Raw genomic sequence first — 18,420 nt, forward strand, 5'->3', positions numbered from 1 at the left:
GCCATTAGATGGCGGCAGACTTTATGAGTGAATGAGTCAGTCGCAAGAGACTTTTAAATTGAAAGGGTCTTTTGTAAACAAAGGATGTTGTTTTAACGCTGTTATGGAAAATTCCCTAAACTGTAAAACAGGACAAATACAGAGATCGCTTTCCTCAGCGGACATTCAAACGTATTTTTATAATGGATAAAATATTATGGACATCGACCTGAAGAATGAATGTTATATCAGACACAGGTAATGCTCCCTCAGGCGATCTCTCTCTCTCTCTCTCTCTCTCTCTCTCTCTCTCTCTCTCTCTCTCAATAATAGTGTACAACATACAATGAGTTTCTATGGAGGGACTCAACATTCCTTCGTTACTAGTTCTAAAGTGACGTTTTAGAATTAGTAACGGAGCCTTGGTCAAACTGTCAACTTAAGATTTGAATCCGTGGTGGAAGGAAGTAGTTCTGCACAAAAGAGATTTTTAAAGACACTCCGTCGTTATTTCTTATTTATTTACACACTTGTGACATTGAACTGTTGTATAAGCACAGTATCACACTGGTAGCCATGCTATATGGCTGTATATCAAAACACTGTGATTACCTATGGTATTTTTTATTATTATTTTTCTTTTTCCTCACTCTACGGACAAACAACATTGTGCCTATTGCAATTTTTTTGGTCAGACATTTTCTATTAATTATGAGAAGCTTTTATTAGTATTAGAACAGGCCATAAATACTGTATGGCTGAGAAACAAGCTAAGCAGTACAGGGAGGAAGTGAAGTGAGAAATGCAATGAAACACCTTACAAAAGAAAAACAAAAAACAAAAAACGTGTTCCTTACACAGTTGTCTTAAATGAAATAAAAACTAACACAAGTAAATACCCACTAGACTTCACATAGCACGACCTCAGTACATCACACATCTGAGGGAGAGAAGTAGCTTTTGAGTCACTTTCACAAGTCTCTCTGTGTTATATTCTGATTTGACCTCCAGGTATCCAGTCAGGATTTGAAATTAGATTTGTATCTTTCAGGTTTTGCAAGGTACCCTGGAACTAAAAAGTTTTATACTTGTGTCTATCAAGTTGTGAGGTATCGCAGAACTGAACAGGAGGAGACTGGGGTTGGATGTCACACTTTTTACACACACATTGAATATTTCTCAGGGTAGGATTTTTGAATGTCATTTTTTTTTTTTTTTTTTTTTTTTTCAGTACAATGTCTTTTGTGGGAACATCAAAATAAGGTGATTGCAGATATTAAGCAGACAGTTTACTAATACTCCAGTGACTGGTAGTTGACATGTAGTTGCAAAGATTCTTATAGTTAGTAGAATGTCTAAAGTGGATTATCGAAATTAAGTTTTACACACATGCCCCAACCAGACATTTATCTCTCAAACTTAAACACAAAACATGTTTATGTGAACTTTGCCAGAAGTAGACGTCTGAAAGTTATCTATGGCTTCTGTTTCATTACCTTCATGCAAATGTTTGACTGATTCTGCATCTATTTGACCTTGGCCTCCTCATGTTCTCATCTTCTCATAGATTCAGTCAATGAGCTTCATCTAGCAACCCACCTCAGCTATAGAAGTGACTCAGTCTATGTGTTCGGCCCTTCGGGGATTCAGATTGAAGATGGCCATAGCCAGTCAAAGCAGAGGAAGATTCATATTCTTCTCCGCCAACTCGACAGACACGAAACATGCTAAATGTGGACCATGACTAAACAGTGTTTGGGGAAATAAACTGCTGGGTTTTGAATATGTGGGATGAGTAATAACAGAACTTTTCCACTGCTGCGTGTCGACCCTTGAGATTGTGTAGGCCATATTGAGTTTCACATGTTACCGTAGAGGGAACACAAGGATGCTGTAATTGAGGGCGTATTGAAGGTGTTCAGTGGATCACAGTGTGCAATATAATGAGGTTGAGTCATGGACATTTCAAAGGGCTTTATTTGTACTGCCGTGACTAAACCAAGGCATTATTGTTGAGTTATAAAACGATTTATAGCAGTTACATTTTTATTGACGGCAAAAAAATGTCTATGACCACAGGTTTATTTCCTGTTTTTTGTCTTCAAGGGACTTTCTTCCCTTCCTTCAGTCGGTTTCAAACAGAGCAAAGTCAATCTTCTGCGTCTGTCCTTGTCCTACTAGTCTTTTTTCTATTCTTTTTTTGCCCTAGTCCTTTGTGCCTGTGTTTCTTTGCTGAATATCCTTCAGATCTTTCAGTCAACTGATTTTCTGTTATTTATGTTCAGTTATCTTGGGCACCAGGTTAACTACTGCTAATGTGGCATTGGCAATGGCATAACACGTATGCAAATTATGCCATGCTGACCTCTTGTCTGTGCCTCAGACTGTGTTGTGTTGGTGCATGTGATGCCTGTGATTTTTCATACTATCGCCTTCTTATAGGAATAGTTCATCCCAAAATGAAAAAAATCTGTCATTATTGACTCACCATGTTGTTCCAGACCTGTATGGCTTCCTGATGACTGTTTCTCATGCTTTTCTTCCCCAATACAATTGCAATGAACAGGGACTGAAGAACCATAAGTGGAAGAACCACTTACATTTTAGTATATTCATTTGGAATAAATTAAATTTATACAAAGAAAATAATTGTGTGAAAATTGTCTATATATATATATATATATATATAGGCAGCAAGTCAACATTTTGTCCTCAAAGTTGATGTGTTAGAAGCAAGAAAAATGGGAAAGCGTAAGGATTTGAGCGAGTTTGACAAGGGCCAAATTGTGATGGGTCAGAGCATCTCCAAAACTGCAGGTCTTGTGGGGTGTTCCTGGTCTGCAGTGGTCAGTATCTATCAAACGTTATCCAAAGAAAATAACAGTGGTGAACCGGTGACAGGGTCATGGGCGGCCAAGGCTCATTTATTCACGTGGGGAGCGAAGGCTGGCCCGTACTGTAGCTCAAATTGCTCAAGAAGTTAATGCTGGTTCTGATAGAAAGGTGTCAGAATACACAGTGCATCGCAGTTTGTTGTGTATGGGGCTGCATAGCCGTAGACCAGTCAGGGTGCCCATGCTGACCCCTGTCCACCGCCGAAAGCGCCAACAGTGGGCACGTGAGCATCGGAACTGGACCACGGAGCAATGGAAGAAGGTGGCCTGGTCTGATGAATCACGTTTTCATTTACATCACGTGGATGGTCGGGTACGTGTGCGTCGCTTACCTGGGGAACACATGGCACCAGGATGCACTATGGGAAGAAGGCAAGCTGGTGGAGGCAGTGTGATGCTTTGGGCAATGTTCTGCTGGGAAACCTTGGGTCCTGTCATCCATGTGGATGCTACTTTGACACGTACCACCTACCTAAGCATTATTGCAGACCATGTACACCCTTTCATGGAAACAGTATTCCCTGGTGGCTGTGGCCTCTTTCAGCAGGATAATATGCCATGCCAGAAAGCAAAAATGGTTCAGGAATGGTTTGAGGAGCACAACAACAAGTTTGAGGTGTTGACTTGGCCTCCAAATTCCCCAGATCTCAATCCAATCGAGCATCTGTGGGATGTGCTGAACAAACATGTCTGATCCATGGAGGCCCCACCTCGCAACTTACAGGACTTAAAGGATCTGTTGCTAACATCTTGATGCCAGATATCACAGCACACCTTCAGGGGTCTAGCGGAGTCCATGCCTTGACGGGTCAAGGCTGTTTTGGCAGCAAAAGGGGGACCAACACAATATTAGGAAGATGGTCATAATGTTATGCCTGACCAGTGTATACAGACACACACACATAGTTCTTTAGTCTTTTTAGTTAGTCTTTAAGTGTTTATTAATGTAAGAGTGGTGGGAGAAAAATAACATGATAAAATGAAAATAATATTGAGTCCAAGTAAAGAAATGGAATGTAAATAAATAAAATATAATGAGATTTGATGAAATATAAATATACCATTTTTAATAAGTTTGGTCTGTCTTACTCAAATTTATCATATTACGGTTTTATGCTTCCCATTCATTGTAATTGCATGGAAAATAAAGGTCTGCATAGTATTCCCCTTTTGTGATCCACAGAAGAAAGTTATGCAGGTTTGGAACAATATGAGGGTGAGTGTGGATTTTCATTTTTGAGTGAACTATTCTTTTAATACTCAGAATGTCTACTGAGTTTATAGTGAAGTGATGACCTGTCTGTGGCAGATTTATCAGCTATTAATTCACCAGTCATAGGAATGACCCACTGCTACATCCATACTGGAGAGGAGAAAAATAAAAGTTTTTAGATTTCAGTCATCGTTGTAGTGCACTTCAGTATTTGAACAGAAAATCCTACGGTCCAAAAACAAAACAAAAAAACACTCAGCCAGTAATATTAAGTCCATGCATGCAGAACTGTAGAGGAGTGAGTCATTGCTCATGTTTAGCCTTGAAATGGACTGATCATGTAAAAAAAAAAAAGTACCCAAAGTCAAGCTTTATGGTTGAACTGCTCAGCCACGTTCCCCTATTCTCTGGCGTGTGATTAGAACGTTCACTGTGGACCTCTGCCTTTTTTGTTCACACAGCACGACTGCTGCTGCCGCTATTGTTACAGGTGCTTTTCCGCTCGACTTGTCTCGTTCCTCTCTCGTGGACTGAGAACGACAATGGCATGCCCCCACCCATAACGAATGCACGGGAGATGTTTCAGCCTGACGCCTCTCTCCTCATTTCCTTCCTCGCTTTTTAAATCAATATTTGAGTGGGAGGTACGCCCTGCGTTCGCCGCCACATATCTCTAGGGAGCAGGAGGCGCTCTGGCCGGTGGTCTTGGTTTGGGTTTTAAAGGAAGGGATCAGACGGAGCAGGGCACAGACACTAAATCAATGGCCTTATCCAAACCCCTCGCTCCGCATGAGGAGAAAACGGAATTTCTATCAGGAGATTATATTTGTTCATGAGCTTCTGACCCGTTGGCCCTCTTTTCCCCCTCTATCTTCCATCCAGCTCAGAACTGCAAATAACGTATAGCCAGGCTCAAGTTTTCAATGTCTTTAATTCTCTCACTTTTGCCTTCTTTAAATTCTCTTTCGGGCCACACTTCCTCCTTTTTCACCCCGATTTCAGAGATGGATTATGACGTTGACATACCCAGGACATGAATGTCTCAGGGGCCCTTCACACAGGATGCATTCTTGCGTTAAAAAAGGCTAGACAGAGCGTAACGGAAGTGAACCGAAGGCGTGTTTATGGGCGCATGAAATCCTGTACAGCGTTGATCTCACCCCCAGATTGCTTTGATTGGTCAGTGGTTTAAAATGGACATTGATTCAAAGTGCAGCATGTCAAACGTTTTTAACTTGCCAAAGCATCTTAAAATCTTGGAATTGCTCTGTTATTTGGCATAAAACAAGGCATGTTTTAAATGTAAGCTACAAGTCTAGCAGTGTTGGGCAAAATTCAGAACTAAAGAATTGGCTGCCTTTTAATTCATGAATGTAAATATGAATTGAACTGGCCACACCCCACAGGAAGTAGAATTTGATTTCGGAATGGAATGACAGAAAGAGGAACCAGTTGTCAATTCAAAGAAATTCAAAAGAGGTAATGCATTCTGGGAAGTCTCTCTGTCTGTTGAGCCTATAAACCTTAACAATTTGAGGCTTTTTAAACTTGAAAACTTTCAAAGAAGGCTTTGTCAAGCTAGAATTCAAAATTTGACATTTTACTTGTCTATTTAAGAATTGCTTGTCTAGTAAGTCATATACGGTCATTTTTTTTTTTTTCGATTTTCTGTATATTTTAATTCTACTTCCCTTCAAATTTGAATTGCAATTCTGCATCCTGTTTGCTATGGCAATGGGCTATATGCACGGTTACTTCCTGGTTGTCGTTAAACCAGCTTGGGCATTTCCGGTGAACTGTTAGCTGTTCATTCTGTACTTACTGTACATCGACATAAAAACCATCAGTGGTTGACTTTTTAATGTTGTATTCATATTTTAATGCAGTTATCACATTTACCTAATTTGCCAATAAACTAGTTTTATTGATTGCAATAAAGACGAAGCTATTGGGACCGTTTAAGAAATGCCGTGTCTGTAATTAGACACGCACACACATTTTTTTCCAGCACTTCAAATGTTATTTTTAATGTGATGACCACACACATTAATTGTTCATCCTTCTGAGATTGTCCCCATTGTAAAACCGAACGTTTCAAAATGTAGGAAATTCAACATTTGATAGAAAACACTTATTTTTAAAAATAAAAAAAGACAATAATTACCACTATAACCAGCAGGTGGCAGCAGAGTAGCATTTATTTGCGCATCAGCCATTTCCTCTAATTGTTTTTCACCTAGTTTCGTTTTTGACTAACTATAATATTGCGGAAGTTCTAAAGAAACCTCCGTGCATATAGCCCATTCAAATTCAATTCAGTGTTTATAATTGAGACAAAGGGTGTGTCACAATCAACACCCTAGCTTCCTAGGTTGTGAACCAGTATATCGTGTAGACAAAATCAGACACTGGTAAGGACAGTAAGGACCCTGGCTCACTAAACATTGGGACAATGATGACTCCGGCGACATGGCAACATCCTCATTGTATAACATCACTACTGGTATTTATGAACAACAGCAGAACTGATATTTTTAATATAATTTTTTTAATGTTATTTAAAGTACATCATGATAACTACTTTGCTTATTACATAAATTTCCAACATTTCAGCCATAAACAAATTATAAATGATAGCTAGCTTATGTTCATTACCTGTCTAGCAGGTATGTTTATGCTGACATATAAAGGCACAATTAAAGGCAAAATATGTAATTTTCACCACTAGAAGTCACTTATTCAAAACAAATGTATAGCTTAATGACTCTGAGAATGGATATTTTAATCTAAAAATCTTATTGTGCCTTTAAATAATGTTTCGTATTTTAAAAAGACATCTATCACATATCATTATGTGTAGTAAGTTAGCTTACATGATTTAGGTTTCGCACTTTAGAACTTCCATTAAGGAAACATAGTGAGCTTCGATGCTCCCTGGTTTTCAGTGTGCATTATGGGAACGTTTCAGTGCACTGGAAGGATTTTGCGAGATCCCTTAAAATGGCTGACTCCCTGATCAGTGCCCTGACAACTGAACTAGGGATCTGATTGAGACGTACCCCAACAAGTAATTCTCAGTTAAATTCTAAATGGCTCACAACTCTGAAGTCTAGTAAATATGAACTGTTTCTGTAACCCTTCAGGGCCCCCTGTTGGTCTGGAGCTCTGGGTAAATGTTAGATAAGCCTGTGCATTGGTCTCGTCTTTCACATACAGTTTCCCTTTCTTCCCTTTTATTTGTGCAGTCATAAATATCACCCTCTATAAACCCAATTTACGCAGTCTTGATTTCCATCTGCTCTATTAATACTTTCAGTTCAGAAAACCTCTCATTGAGCTGTGCTACCTTTCCTCCGTTTGATTTGCTGTCTCTGTACACAACGTCTAATCCCTTGCTTCTCCTCCGGGGCGGCAGATTGACTCCTGCCTGGAGCCTAAAGCCTGCCTGACATCATCTGAGCTCTGCAACCATGACACACAGTCCCTCACTGCACAATGTTGTTCCTCTGTCACACAGTCATTAAAATTGATTTACTTAATTGGTTGAGCCTAATCCATCCAATAGGGCTGTAAAGCTAGCCCAGCTTGGAGAGCATTGCACCTTGCGATAGTTGATGAATCATTTTGAATCGTCTTCTGCGGTTTGTAAAGCATGATTACCTGTCTCTTCACCCTTCTCGCTCTCTCTCTATCCCCTTCTCCTTCTCTTTCAGACATTCCACACAGCAGCAAACCAATAAAGTCATAACGAGCACAAGCCAGCTTGTTAAACAACTCACTGACATCATCAGCGGATCTTCACGGGTAAAAGTCATGCTTCTCTGACTCCTAAATCTCTATTTTATTTCTTTCTTTACTGGAACAGTTGTCCTTATATATGTACATCCAGTGATGTTGGTTTCATCTGAACATGGTAGAGTGACATTCCACTGACCTGCATGTGCACTGACAAAAATAATGTTATGAAATGAACAAGTGTTCATTTAAAAAAAAATTATGCTATTTTGTTTTCCTGCAGCAAGACAGGCTCCGTCTGACGAGACTCAAAACAGAGCTATCGGATTCTGTGCAGCGATATGGAGACCTGCAGAAGGTACACATGAAATATTGGCTTTCCTTTATTTGTCCACAAAATAACACATGTGATTAGGACTGTGAGAGCTTCTGCAACCAATGTCAGTCTTGAAAATAGAGGGAAGTATTTGTAGCATTTTTGTACATTCACTTCAGTTACAGTTTTCCCCATCCTGACAGTCAAGATAAAAATTGATTATTTTAGCTTCTAGCGACAGTGAGCATCTGTAAAACATTATTTGGCATTTAACATCATAATTTAAGACAGAAATACCATACCCAAAATGGACTTTATATCTCTTTTTAAACGATTTCATTTTTTTTTTTTTTTTTTTTTTTTTTTCTCATGGAGAGACATAACTTGAGCATGTGCTGAATAAGTGTCATTACTTTAGCTTGTTTGTGATCAAAGAGATTTTGTGGTACAATAGTCCCCAGTCTCCTCTACTGTATGTATGCAGCAATAATGTAAACCAGTGAAAAATAATCCACTGAACTTTTCTTTAGCTCAGCTGCTGTCACATGTCTGGCTCTATTTGCATATTAATGTCATTTTTTTTCTTTTCTCTGACAGAAAATTGCAGATCGTTCGAGGGCCTTGCTTCCTTCTGCACAAAAGGACAGGAAACAGGTGAGTGGGCTTCAATATCTCAGAGTCCAGAGAGAGTCCACTTCTTCCTCTTTGTTCTTTCATGAGCTCTTCGACATCCCTGTGACAGTAAGATAAAGAGTAAGACTGCCTGTGTGATTGCATGTGGATGAGGAGCTCTTTGATGCCCCTCTTTTCTCAGCACTTCATTTTCTAGCAGGTCAGATATTAACTGTCAGAATTTCCTGACACTTACAAACCACAGCCCTCATTTTAAGTTTGTTTGGAACCGCTACATTTGTGGTACAGAACGTGCAGCCCTGTCAATCAAGAGGTGGTCAAAGATCTGGGCTGGAAGGAATATAGATCCACAAGAGGTGATCCATGGCCTACCTCCTTTATGTCATTGAGCAGGACACTAACATAATTCACCCAAAAATGAAAATTCTATCATCATTTACTCGCCCTCATATTGTTCCAAACTTGTATTACTTTTTCCATGGAACACATTATTAAAGAATAACCTGGCAATCGTTTTCATTTAATGAAGGTGATCGATCAATTAATCAATCAATCAATCAATCAATCAATCAATCAATCAGTCAGTCAGTCAGTCAGTCAAAATGAAAGTGGTCCATGTGACCTGTACACTGTAATCCAAGTCTTCTGAAGCCATTAGATCATTTTTCTTTCAGCTGTAGCTCTTAAATCTAATATGCCACCATTAAATGTGTCATGTCAGGTTTGATGTCAGTGACGATTGATCATCGCACCTTGATATTGTGACGCTTAACCAGACACGCCACATGTTAAATGGATAGTTCATCCAAAAATAAAGATTCTACCATAATTTACTCACTATCACATAGTGCCAAACACATGCGACTTTGGTTAATCCTCAAAACACAAATTAAGATATTTTTAATGATAGTATCTCTTTACAAGAACTGGGTTAAACTGCTTGATTCATGTTTTTTTTTTTTTTTTTTTTTAACTACTAAGTTTTAGTTACCTGTACTATTAATGGAGAGACAGAAACCTCTCAGATTTCATTAAAAATGTCTTGAAGATAGATACTATTTTGAAGATAAATCAACATCTTATGGGTTTGGAATGACATGAAGCTAAGTAAATGCTGACAGAATTGTCATACTTGGGTGAACTATCCCTTTAAGGTGCAATGCTTACATGGATATGGATACAAATCTATCATTTGACTTGTATGATGAAGTGCACAAACACCTTTATGATACTTTTATGGGAGTTTTTTATTATTTTGGAGCAAAACCGTGTTCCCATTCACTTTTATCATATAAAAAAGAGTGGCTGTACATTACCCGAAATTTTTCTTTTCATGTTCCAAAGAAGTAAGATTTGTAGCTCCATGAGGGTGAGTAAACAATAATAGAAGTGTCATTTTTGAGTGAACTATTCCTTTGACCCCAGCTTTCCCCAGGTTGTTTCAAAACAAGTGGTATCTTAAATTTGGTTTCACTGTGAGAACAAAAAAAAAAAGCATCTTTTCTAGAAGAAACAAGATGCCTCGAGAATGACCACATATGACAGTTCTAGTGATGTTCACTCTCATTGGAAGAGTTTCATTTGATGAAACACACTAAAACTGACATCTTCATCGCCACACTTTTTTTCAGATTCCATCAAACTTCAATTTTCAGTTCATCTGAGATTGCTCAAGGATGTACTGATGATTGAAAGTGTTGACTGAATGGTAGGAATTGCGTTCAATATTACCTGCAGTACAACAACAGCTCAGATTGGCTCAGCTGGTATGTGACTATAGCACATACATACACACACACTCCTGTCTTACAGTCTCAGGTCTGTTAAAATCCTCTCTTATTCTGTTCCCTTCCCTCCTGTCGTTCTTTAGAGACACTGCTTTTATGTGAGACTCTGTCACCTGTAGCTATGTCTCTGATCTTCCTGTCTCCTTCCACAATCCCCCCTGGAAACACCCGACCAGAGCAATCAAACAGGATGTGTAGTTCTAATATGAATGCCAAGAACACATTCAAAACAAACAACATGCTGAGATGTTAGTCAAGAGTAAGGTGTTATTAAGGAGTTGTTTGATCGCCAGGTTCTGCCAGTCTTTATTTATGAGTTCAAATGAGAACTGGGTTTGTTATCAGAACTGCCAATCTGTGAGATGATTAATGAACGTGACTCACTATTATGATTGGGAAAATCACAGCGGTATAGGTTTTTGATTGTAGTACTCATGGTGATTTATGTTTAAATAAATTTCTTAACCTCAAGTGTCTCACAAATATCTCACAATATTAATTTCTCAAGTGTCTCACAAATATCTCACAATATTAATTTATTTATTACAATTGGAAGTATTTCTCAATTCCATATGAATTTTGTCATTTATTTATTTATCTCACAATGTGACTTTATATCTTGCAGTTGCAACCATTTCTTAAATGTTATTAGTGATGGCAATCGATTAAAAAACGAACTAATTAATTGCACATTTTGTCTGTAATTAATCCTGATTAATCACTATTTACAGTTTCACAGTTAATCTCCAAATTAATGTAGAAATATCATATAGTCTATATATTTTAAATATCTGTTTAATGGCATCTTATTTATGATTGAAGGCCAGAATCACTGATACCAATACTGCTACTGATGTCTCATTTTTTTAAACATTAATTATAGACATTAAACATTACAGTATAACTGAAAGCTATCAATTTGAACAATAATTAGGCTTCAAAAAATATAACAAGTTTTAATTTAAGTAAACTTCACATCATTTTAACATAAATTTTCACACAAAGCCATTATAATAAATGTCATATTTACCTGTCATGTCAAGTCACCTTTATATTATATTTCTCACTTAATTTTCTTTATTTGCTAAAATCTTTTTGTAATGGTGAATTAATATATTGAAGTTGTGACTTTTCTTTCTGTTGTTAAACTTTATCTCACAATTACAGGAAGAAATAGGCTTCCATATAATTGATTACTAGGACAAAACAGAAAAGTTGGATGTATGGAGGAATTATTTTGCAATAATCTTTTGTCAAAATGAGTTATTTATTTGGGTTATTTATTTATTATGTTTGGGTGCAACCTCTTGCTTTTTCCATTTTCACACTATTTAACATAATCCAGTTTTTATGCTATAATTTAGATCTGAATGTGGTGATGTGAGGCTAGAGTTCCCATCTCTATAATACAGCTGCAAACCATATTCTAGGAATCAGAGAAAAAGGTAATCATCTTTTCCCCTTGTTTAACCTTTTACTCTTCTGACAAAGAAAAAATCATTAGAAAGAACCCGAGACCCACCTTTTTTAAAACATTTGGGGTCAGGATGCTCTTTTTATTTTGATTGATTGGTGGAAAAATGGCTCCAGTGATGTAAATATCTCGCTCTTTGCTCTAATTTAACTATCTCTCAACCTCAAGCATTTAAAGGACTTACACAGAGTGCTGACTTCTATTTCAACAAACTTGGAACAAAAAAAAAAAAATGTATTAAAGGGTTAGTTCACCCAAAATTGAAAATTCTGTCTTTAATTACTCTCCCTCATGTCGTTCCAGACCCGTAAGACCTTTGTTCATCTTCGGAACATAAATTAAGATATTTTTGATAAAATCTGATGGCTCGTGAAGCCTGCATTGAGAGCAAGTTAACTTAGACTTTCAATCGCCCAGAATGGTACTAAAATTATATTTAAAACAGTTCATGTGACTACAGTGTTTCAACCTTAATGTTATGAAGCGATGAGAATATTTTTGTGCACCAAAAAAAAAAAAGACTTTATTCAACAATATCTAGCACTCGTCACTGAACTAAACACTGCTTCATGAAGCTTTACGAATCTTTTGTTTTGAATCAGTGGTTCGGGACACTGCCAAAGTCACATGAACTATTGAAATTTCGAAACATTTATGACGCAACAAAGCCTTGTTTACCACTGTTTAGCACTGTTAACCACTGATTCGAAAACAAAAGATTCGCAAAGCTTTGAAGCTTCATGAAGCAGTGTTTAGTTCAGTGACGAGTGCTAGATATTGTTGAATAAAGTCGTTATTTTGTTTTTTTTTTCATTCTCGTCGCTTCATAACATTAAGGTTGAACCACTGTAGTCACATGAACTCTTTTAAATATGTTTTTAGGACCTTTCTGGGCTTTTGAAAGTCTAAGTTAACTTGCTTTCAATGCAGGCCTCACAAGCCATTGGATTTGATCAAAAATATCTTAATTTGTGTTCCGAAGATGAACGACTGTCTTATGGGTTTGGAACGACATGAGGGTGAGTAATTAATGACAGAATTTTCATTTTTGGGTGAACTAACCTTTTAAAGCCACTGCGATATGAGTGAAAGTCTTCAGATCAGAGGTACATTACATAATAGCACATATCCTCCAGAGAATTTAGATTAGTGAGACATTTCTGAGTAAACGCCTTAAACTGGGAATATCCCGTCTTGAATGAGTCATGCTGATCCTATGACTTAATGTGATTTGGATCCATTGCTTTTATAGGAGACTCCTCTCTCTGCCTCATAGGGAATCATGTATGAACGGTCTTGTAAATTGAGAAAATTCAAAGCAAATTTGATTGTGTTTTATCTAGTCTGAATTTGAAATAAGGTTTCAAATAAGTCTATTTACATTTTTAAAAAGAATATAATGGTAATGGGCTTATTTCTTAATAAAGTAAAGTTCATTAAAAATTAATTAAATTTAGAATAGAATAAGCTTTAGACTTCATTTCAGGGCAAATCTGAGGTACAGATACGGTTAAGAGGATAATTTATGTTTTACGTCTTGTCAGTAGATGAGAAAACCTCCCAACTACAAGCCGCTCTTTGACCTAATAGACAATGATATCCTCAGTGAGTGGGACGACAACAACCGCGCAAAGCAGAGGGTGTTCTCGGGGTGGCATTGTGCTGGACTGAGATGTATTGGATGTGCTAATTCTGAGAGGGAAGAATACAATGAGTCATCCAACACATTGCAAAAAATAATAGCACGCCTCAAGCCTTTATCGATGTCATACATATGCAAGTTGAGAAATTAGCAGATCAATGTGGCCCTCTCTAAGTGACCAACTCCCACCTCTTCAACCTTCAGGCTAACAGAGAGTTCAACCTAAATGACTAAGAAAGGCGGCAGGCTGTTCCTTTGCGATTCTTCTGCTGCAGTATGAGGTGGCAAGTCATTATCATTGTATTATATTCTCCAAAGCCGTGAAATGTCAGTGCTTTGTTATTATATAAGATGTTTACAAATGATCTCAAGGAAAGTTGTCATTTCTAATAGAGAAGTTTCACCAAAGTCTGGTCTGATGTCTGAGAACATCCGCAACGCTCTGATCCTCTGAGGATCTAAGCAAGGGCAGTTCTGGGATCAGTGATTATTCAGGGCTCATGATTAAATACTACATTGATACACTTTAAGGGTACATTTACACAATAACAATGTACTAAAAACGGAAAATTTTTTCCTTTGTGCTTTTTGTGTACAGACAACAACATTGTCAAAAGGATTCCCGTTCAAACAGATTAACGAAAAGGACTAAAAACGCTGTATTATGCATGCCAGGCCAGTAGTAGGCGATATCACGTTGTAAAGAATCACTATGTGATTATAGACTGAACACATAATACGCATGAGTATGATGTCACTGTTTTTACAAATTTGTGTTTTTGTAGTTTGAACGGAGGTTATAATGGTATCATTTATCACCTCCGTGTAACGTTTTCAAAAACTTTCAAGTTAAAACCCGTTTTCAGAAGTTTGCCATTTCAGGTCCCCCAAAACGTTGTTGTTGTGTAAATGAATGTCTAAAACACAGAAAAAGTTTTCTGTTTTTAGTTGAAAATGGTGTTAAAATTAACTCTTTCTCCGCCATTGACAGAATTTCCTGTCATTTATGAGACAATGCTTTCTCGCTATTAATGGAATTTTCTGGCTTTCCATGTTTTCACTGTTATATAAAATACAGTGCTCAGTATAAATGAGTACACCCCCTTTGAAAAGTAACATTTTAAACAATATCTCAATGAACATAAAAACAATTTCCAAAATGTTGACAAGACTAAGTTTAATATAACATCTGTTTAACTTATAACATGAAAGTAAGGTTAATAATATAACTTAGATTACACATTTTTCAGTTTTACTCAAATTAGGGTGATGCAAAAATGAGTACACCCCACTGAAATTTTTTTATATATATATATATATATATATAATCATTTTTAATGAAACTTGCCCACATTCAAGTGTTGATAAAAAGGAATGCATGAAGCTAAAATATTCTCTGCTTATTTTGTGTAGATGGAGGGAAGCTTTGACAATAAAGTCAACAAACAAGTTTATTTATTTATTTATTTTTATTTTTTATTTGTGTAAGCCCACTGCTAGTGTTGATTCTGAGCATTGTATGCATTCTTGAAAAGTTTGAAAAATGTTATCTCTTATTTTGTGTGCGTTTTTTTTTTTTTTTTTTTTTTTGTCAAATGGACAGAGCCTACAGACTCCATTCAGTGAACTGGTTGAAGAGGGGCCGTTGTTCGGAGCGGGGGAGACCATTGAGGGTGATGGCCAAGCATTCCTGTCAGAGATCAGTGAGGAAGATGTGGAGATCCTGAGGCAAAGAGAAGAAGCACTGCTGCAGATTGAGGTACAGTAGGAACTCAATAGCCACACCCACTGAAAACCTAATTGCATTAATAAGCCCCTCCCAACCCTTCTCAGCTTTTCTTTAGTATTGAGCATTTATTTTTCTTATTTTGAGAAATTTTGATGTGCACTACCATTAAAAAAGTTTGGGTCAGTAAGATTTTTAATGTTTTTGAAAGAAGTCTCAATTTAATGCATCGTTGCAGAATAAACGTATTCATTTCTTATATATACATGGGTCAGATTCTTTCTTTTTAATAGCTATGAAAGCAATTTCATATTTGAAGTGGTTCTAGGAAGTATTCTGACAGGGTTGTACCAAAATATTGAGGAAGGATCAGTGGATGTTTTTAGAACCCTGAAAAATCTTTGATTTTTGTCATCTGTCTATACAATCATTCAGTGTCCTGCATTGTCATTTTATTCAAGACTTTAGGCACACTTAAAAAGAATAAACATGATCGTTGGAGAGAACAGCACTGCATCACTTACATTTCCATACAAACAGAACCATCAGGCCTGTGTTCTTTCTGTACTCGTCATCATCTTTAGCAACTGTCCTTTTACTAAAGCTTTCAGGGCAATTTTCCTTAATAGTTTGGTTTATTCTGCTGTCTAGTCGCGCACACAAGCAGAAGGCTTTTCATACACCGTTGAAAAACAGCATCACATTGCTCTATTGAAGTATGTCTCATCTGTAGCAAAACAGCTGTTTTCCTCCAGATGTGCGTTTGCACAGATGTGAACCTGCAATGATGGGGTTATTCTGTTGTTCTTTGACATCCGTTTGGTTCAATTTCAAAGCCATTTGTTTTGGACATGCACCATGCGCTGGTTTTCTTTGATGCAGGGTGTTCAAAGGCAAAAATTAAAATGAAATAAATGTCAGCCCGTCGTGACTATTGACAAGGCTAGACGGAAAGCGAGTCACGCAGATGGTGCGTCAAAACAAATGGCTCTTTCTTGTTTGAATGGCAGGGAGTTGAGAAACGAGATGGGCCACACGTCCTAATGACCAATGACAACCTTGAGAAAGCCTTGAAATGAAGACGTATGGCTTTTCCCTCTTGAAGACCTGTCTGAAGTTCATAGATGCTCGCTCGCTAACGCAGCTACCGCATCTGGCTAACCGACAGGCTTCAAACAATCCCACATCCCGCAGCTCTCTTAATAAATTCCCATTCATCACACGGACAAAACCTGAAAGGCTCAAACAAAACCGACAGGTTATTTTAGTCACGGAGAAATTGGACGAGGGTTTTTTCAGATGATCAGAAGGGTGATGAGGATGAGTCTGTGCTCCGAGAATTCTGTTGCAGGTTCTAGATATGTCTCTGGCCCCAGGCCCAGCCGAGCTGATCATATCTGACAGTGTGCTTTTCCTGTCTAGCATCTTCCCTGCCTACCCAACCCCCCAAAACTCCAGCCGGCCCCGCGCCGCCTCCTCACGCAACTCTGCTCAAGTGAATCACAAGCATTTGCAGCCCTTTTTGAGCCCTACTCTCTCTCTTTTCATCCGTCTCTCTCTCCTGTTCACTGTTAGATGGGTTCCCGAGGGAAATGGAGAAGATGGAATGTCTGTTATCCGTGTAAAGTACAATCAGCCCCCCCCCCAATTCTCGCTCTCGCTCTCTCTTTCTCTCCAAAAGCTGATCTGTCCTCCTGAGTAGTTCACATTTACTCTGGCGGCTTGTGCGTTCAGGCGAACCCTTCTCCGGAGAACTGTGCAAAGGGACATGCACGCACACACAAGCCGGATAGAGGACGGGGGGTTATTCCGCATGCCGTTATGGATTCTCCGTCTTGATTTTCTATGAGGCAACCCACAAGGGTAATGAACTGTTCCTCTGGGATGACTAATTCGATTTGGATTCACCATATATTGCAGTGAAATGAGGGACACATTTGAAGGGAGGAGCCAGGCTCCGCCCTCCACCATTTATGACATCAACCCCAGACACACCTCTCTGACACTTTGGCACCGGTCATCATTTCATCAAAATGAATTTGTTCAAAAAAAGGGAACGCATAGGGCATGACAAAGGACAACTTTCAAGGGGAATCTGAATGCAACACCTGGCCCATCCAACAGAAAAAATACAGACACGTGTCTCCCCTGCAAATGTGTCCACTGCATCCCTTTTGCCCTTCAGTGAGAAATAGAAGTTTCAGACAGTAGTGGAGCTACAGTAAATGGCGCTAATGGCAGTCAAGCACTGCTGTGTAGCTATCCTGCTTGTCTTTACTTGTGAATCCTCTACTCTAGTAAAACTCTTTACTCTACTTTAAAAGTATCTACTTATAATAGCCTATTGCATGTAAATTTACCTGGAGACTAAATTTGTAAGACATTCATTGTTTCTTTTAGACAGCAATGAGATTATTTGAGAGCAAAGTGAACTTCTCAGATGTTTCCGCTCAGAAAATACCCTTATATCTCTTATTTTGTCCCCAAATTTCTAGAGTTTTCAAGGGGACTTTATTTATATTTAGTTTTTAACTTGTAGTGTTGTGCTGTCGATGGTGTTACTCTAGGTTCAGTAGGTTTACAGTTGCCAAACAGTTATTTTAGTATTTATATGTTAACACTTTATTTTAGGTTCTTTTAGTTGCTTATTAGCTTGCATATTACTAGAATATTGGCTGTTTATTTTGTACTTATTAAGCACATATTAATGCCTTATTCTAAATTACCCAATAACTAAACTTAAAAACTACCCTACAATTTTCCTAACTATTAATAAGCAGTAAATTAGGAGTTTATTGAGTCATAGTTAGTCATTTATTGAGTCAAAAGTCATAGTTAATAGTATACAATACCGGTCAAAAGGTTTTGAACGGTTCGATTTTTTTATGTTTTTAAAAGAAGTCTCTTCTGCTCACCAAGGCTTCATTTATTTGATTCAAAATACAGTAAAAACAGTAATATTGTGAAATATTTTTACAATTTGAATAACTGTTTTCTATTTGAATATAGAAATTCTATTTG

At 37.8% G+C, this 18,420-nt stretch overlaps 1 protein-coding gene across 3 annotated transcripts in view; it reads left to right on the plus strand.

Annotated features, from left to right (window-relative positions):
* The window catches only part of tsnare1 (T-SNARE Domain Containing 1), a 196,022-nt gene that overhangs the window by 57,353 nt on the left and 120,249 nt on the right, over positions 1-18,420 (plus strand). For all 3 annotated transcript variants that reach the window (XM_051864836.1, XM_051864835.1, XM_051864834.1), the window contains exons 5-8: positions 7,800-7,890; positions 8,105-8,179; positions 8,735-8,791; positions 15,277-15,432. In XM_051864836.1, coding sequence (XP_051720796.1) covers positions 7,800-7,890; positions 8,105-8,179; positions 8,735-8,791; positions 15,277-15,432 — 379 coding nt within the window. The remainder of the gene's footprint in view (positions 1-7,799; positions 7,891-8,104; positions 8,180-8,734; positions 8,792-15,276; positions 15,433-18,420) is intronic.

This window comes from Ctenopharyngodon idella, chromosome 16 (genome assembly GCF_019924925.1).
Source record: "Ctenopharyngodon idella isolate HZGC_01 chromosome 16, HZGC01, whole genome shotgun sequence".
In the NCBI taxonomy this organism is placed as follows: Eukaryota; Metazoa; Chordata; class Actinopteri; order Cypriniformes; family Xenocyprididae; genus Ctenopharyngodon; species Ctenopharyngodon idella.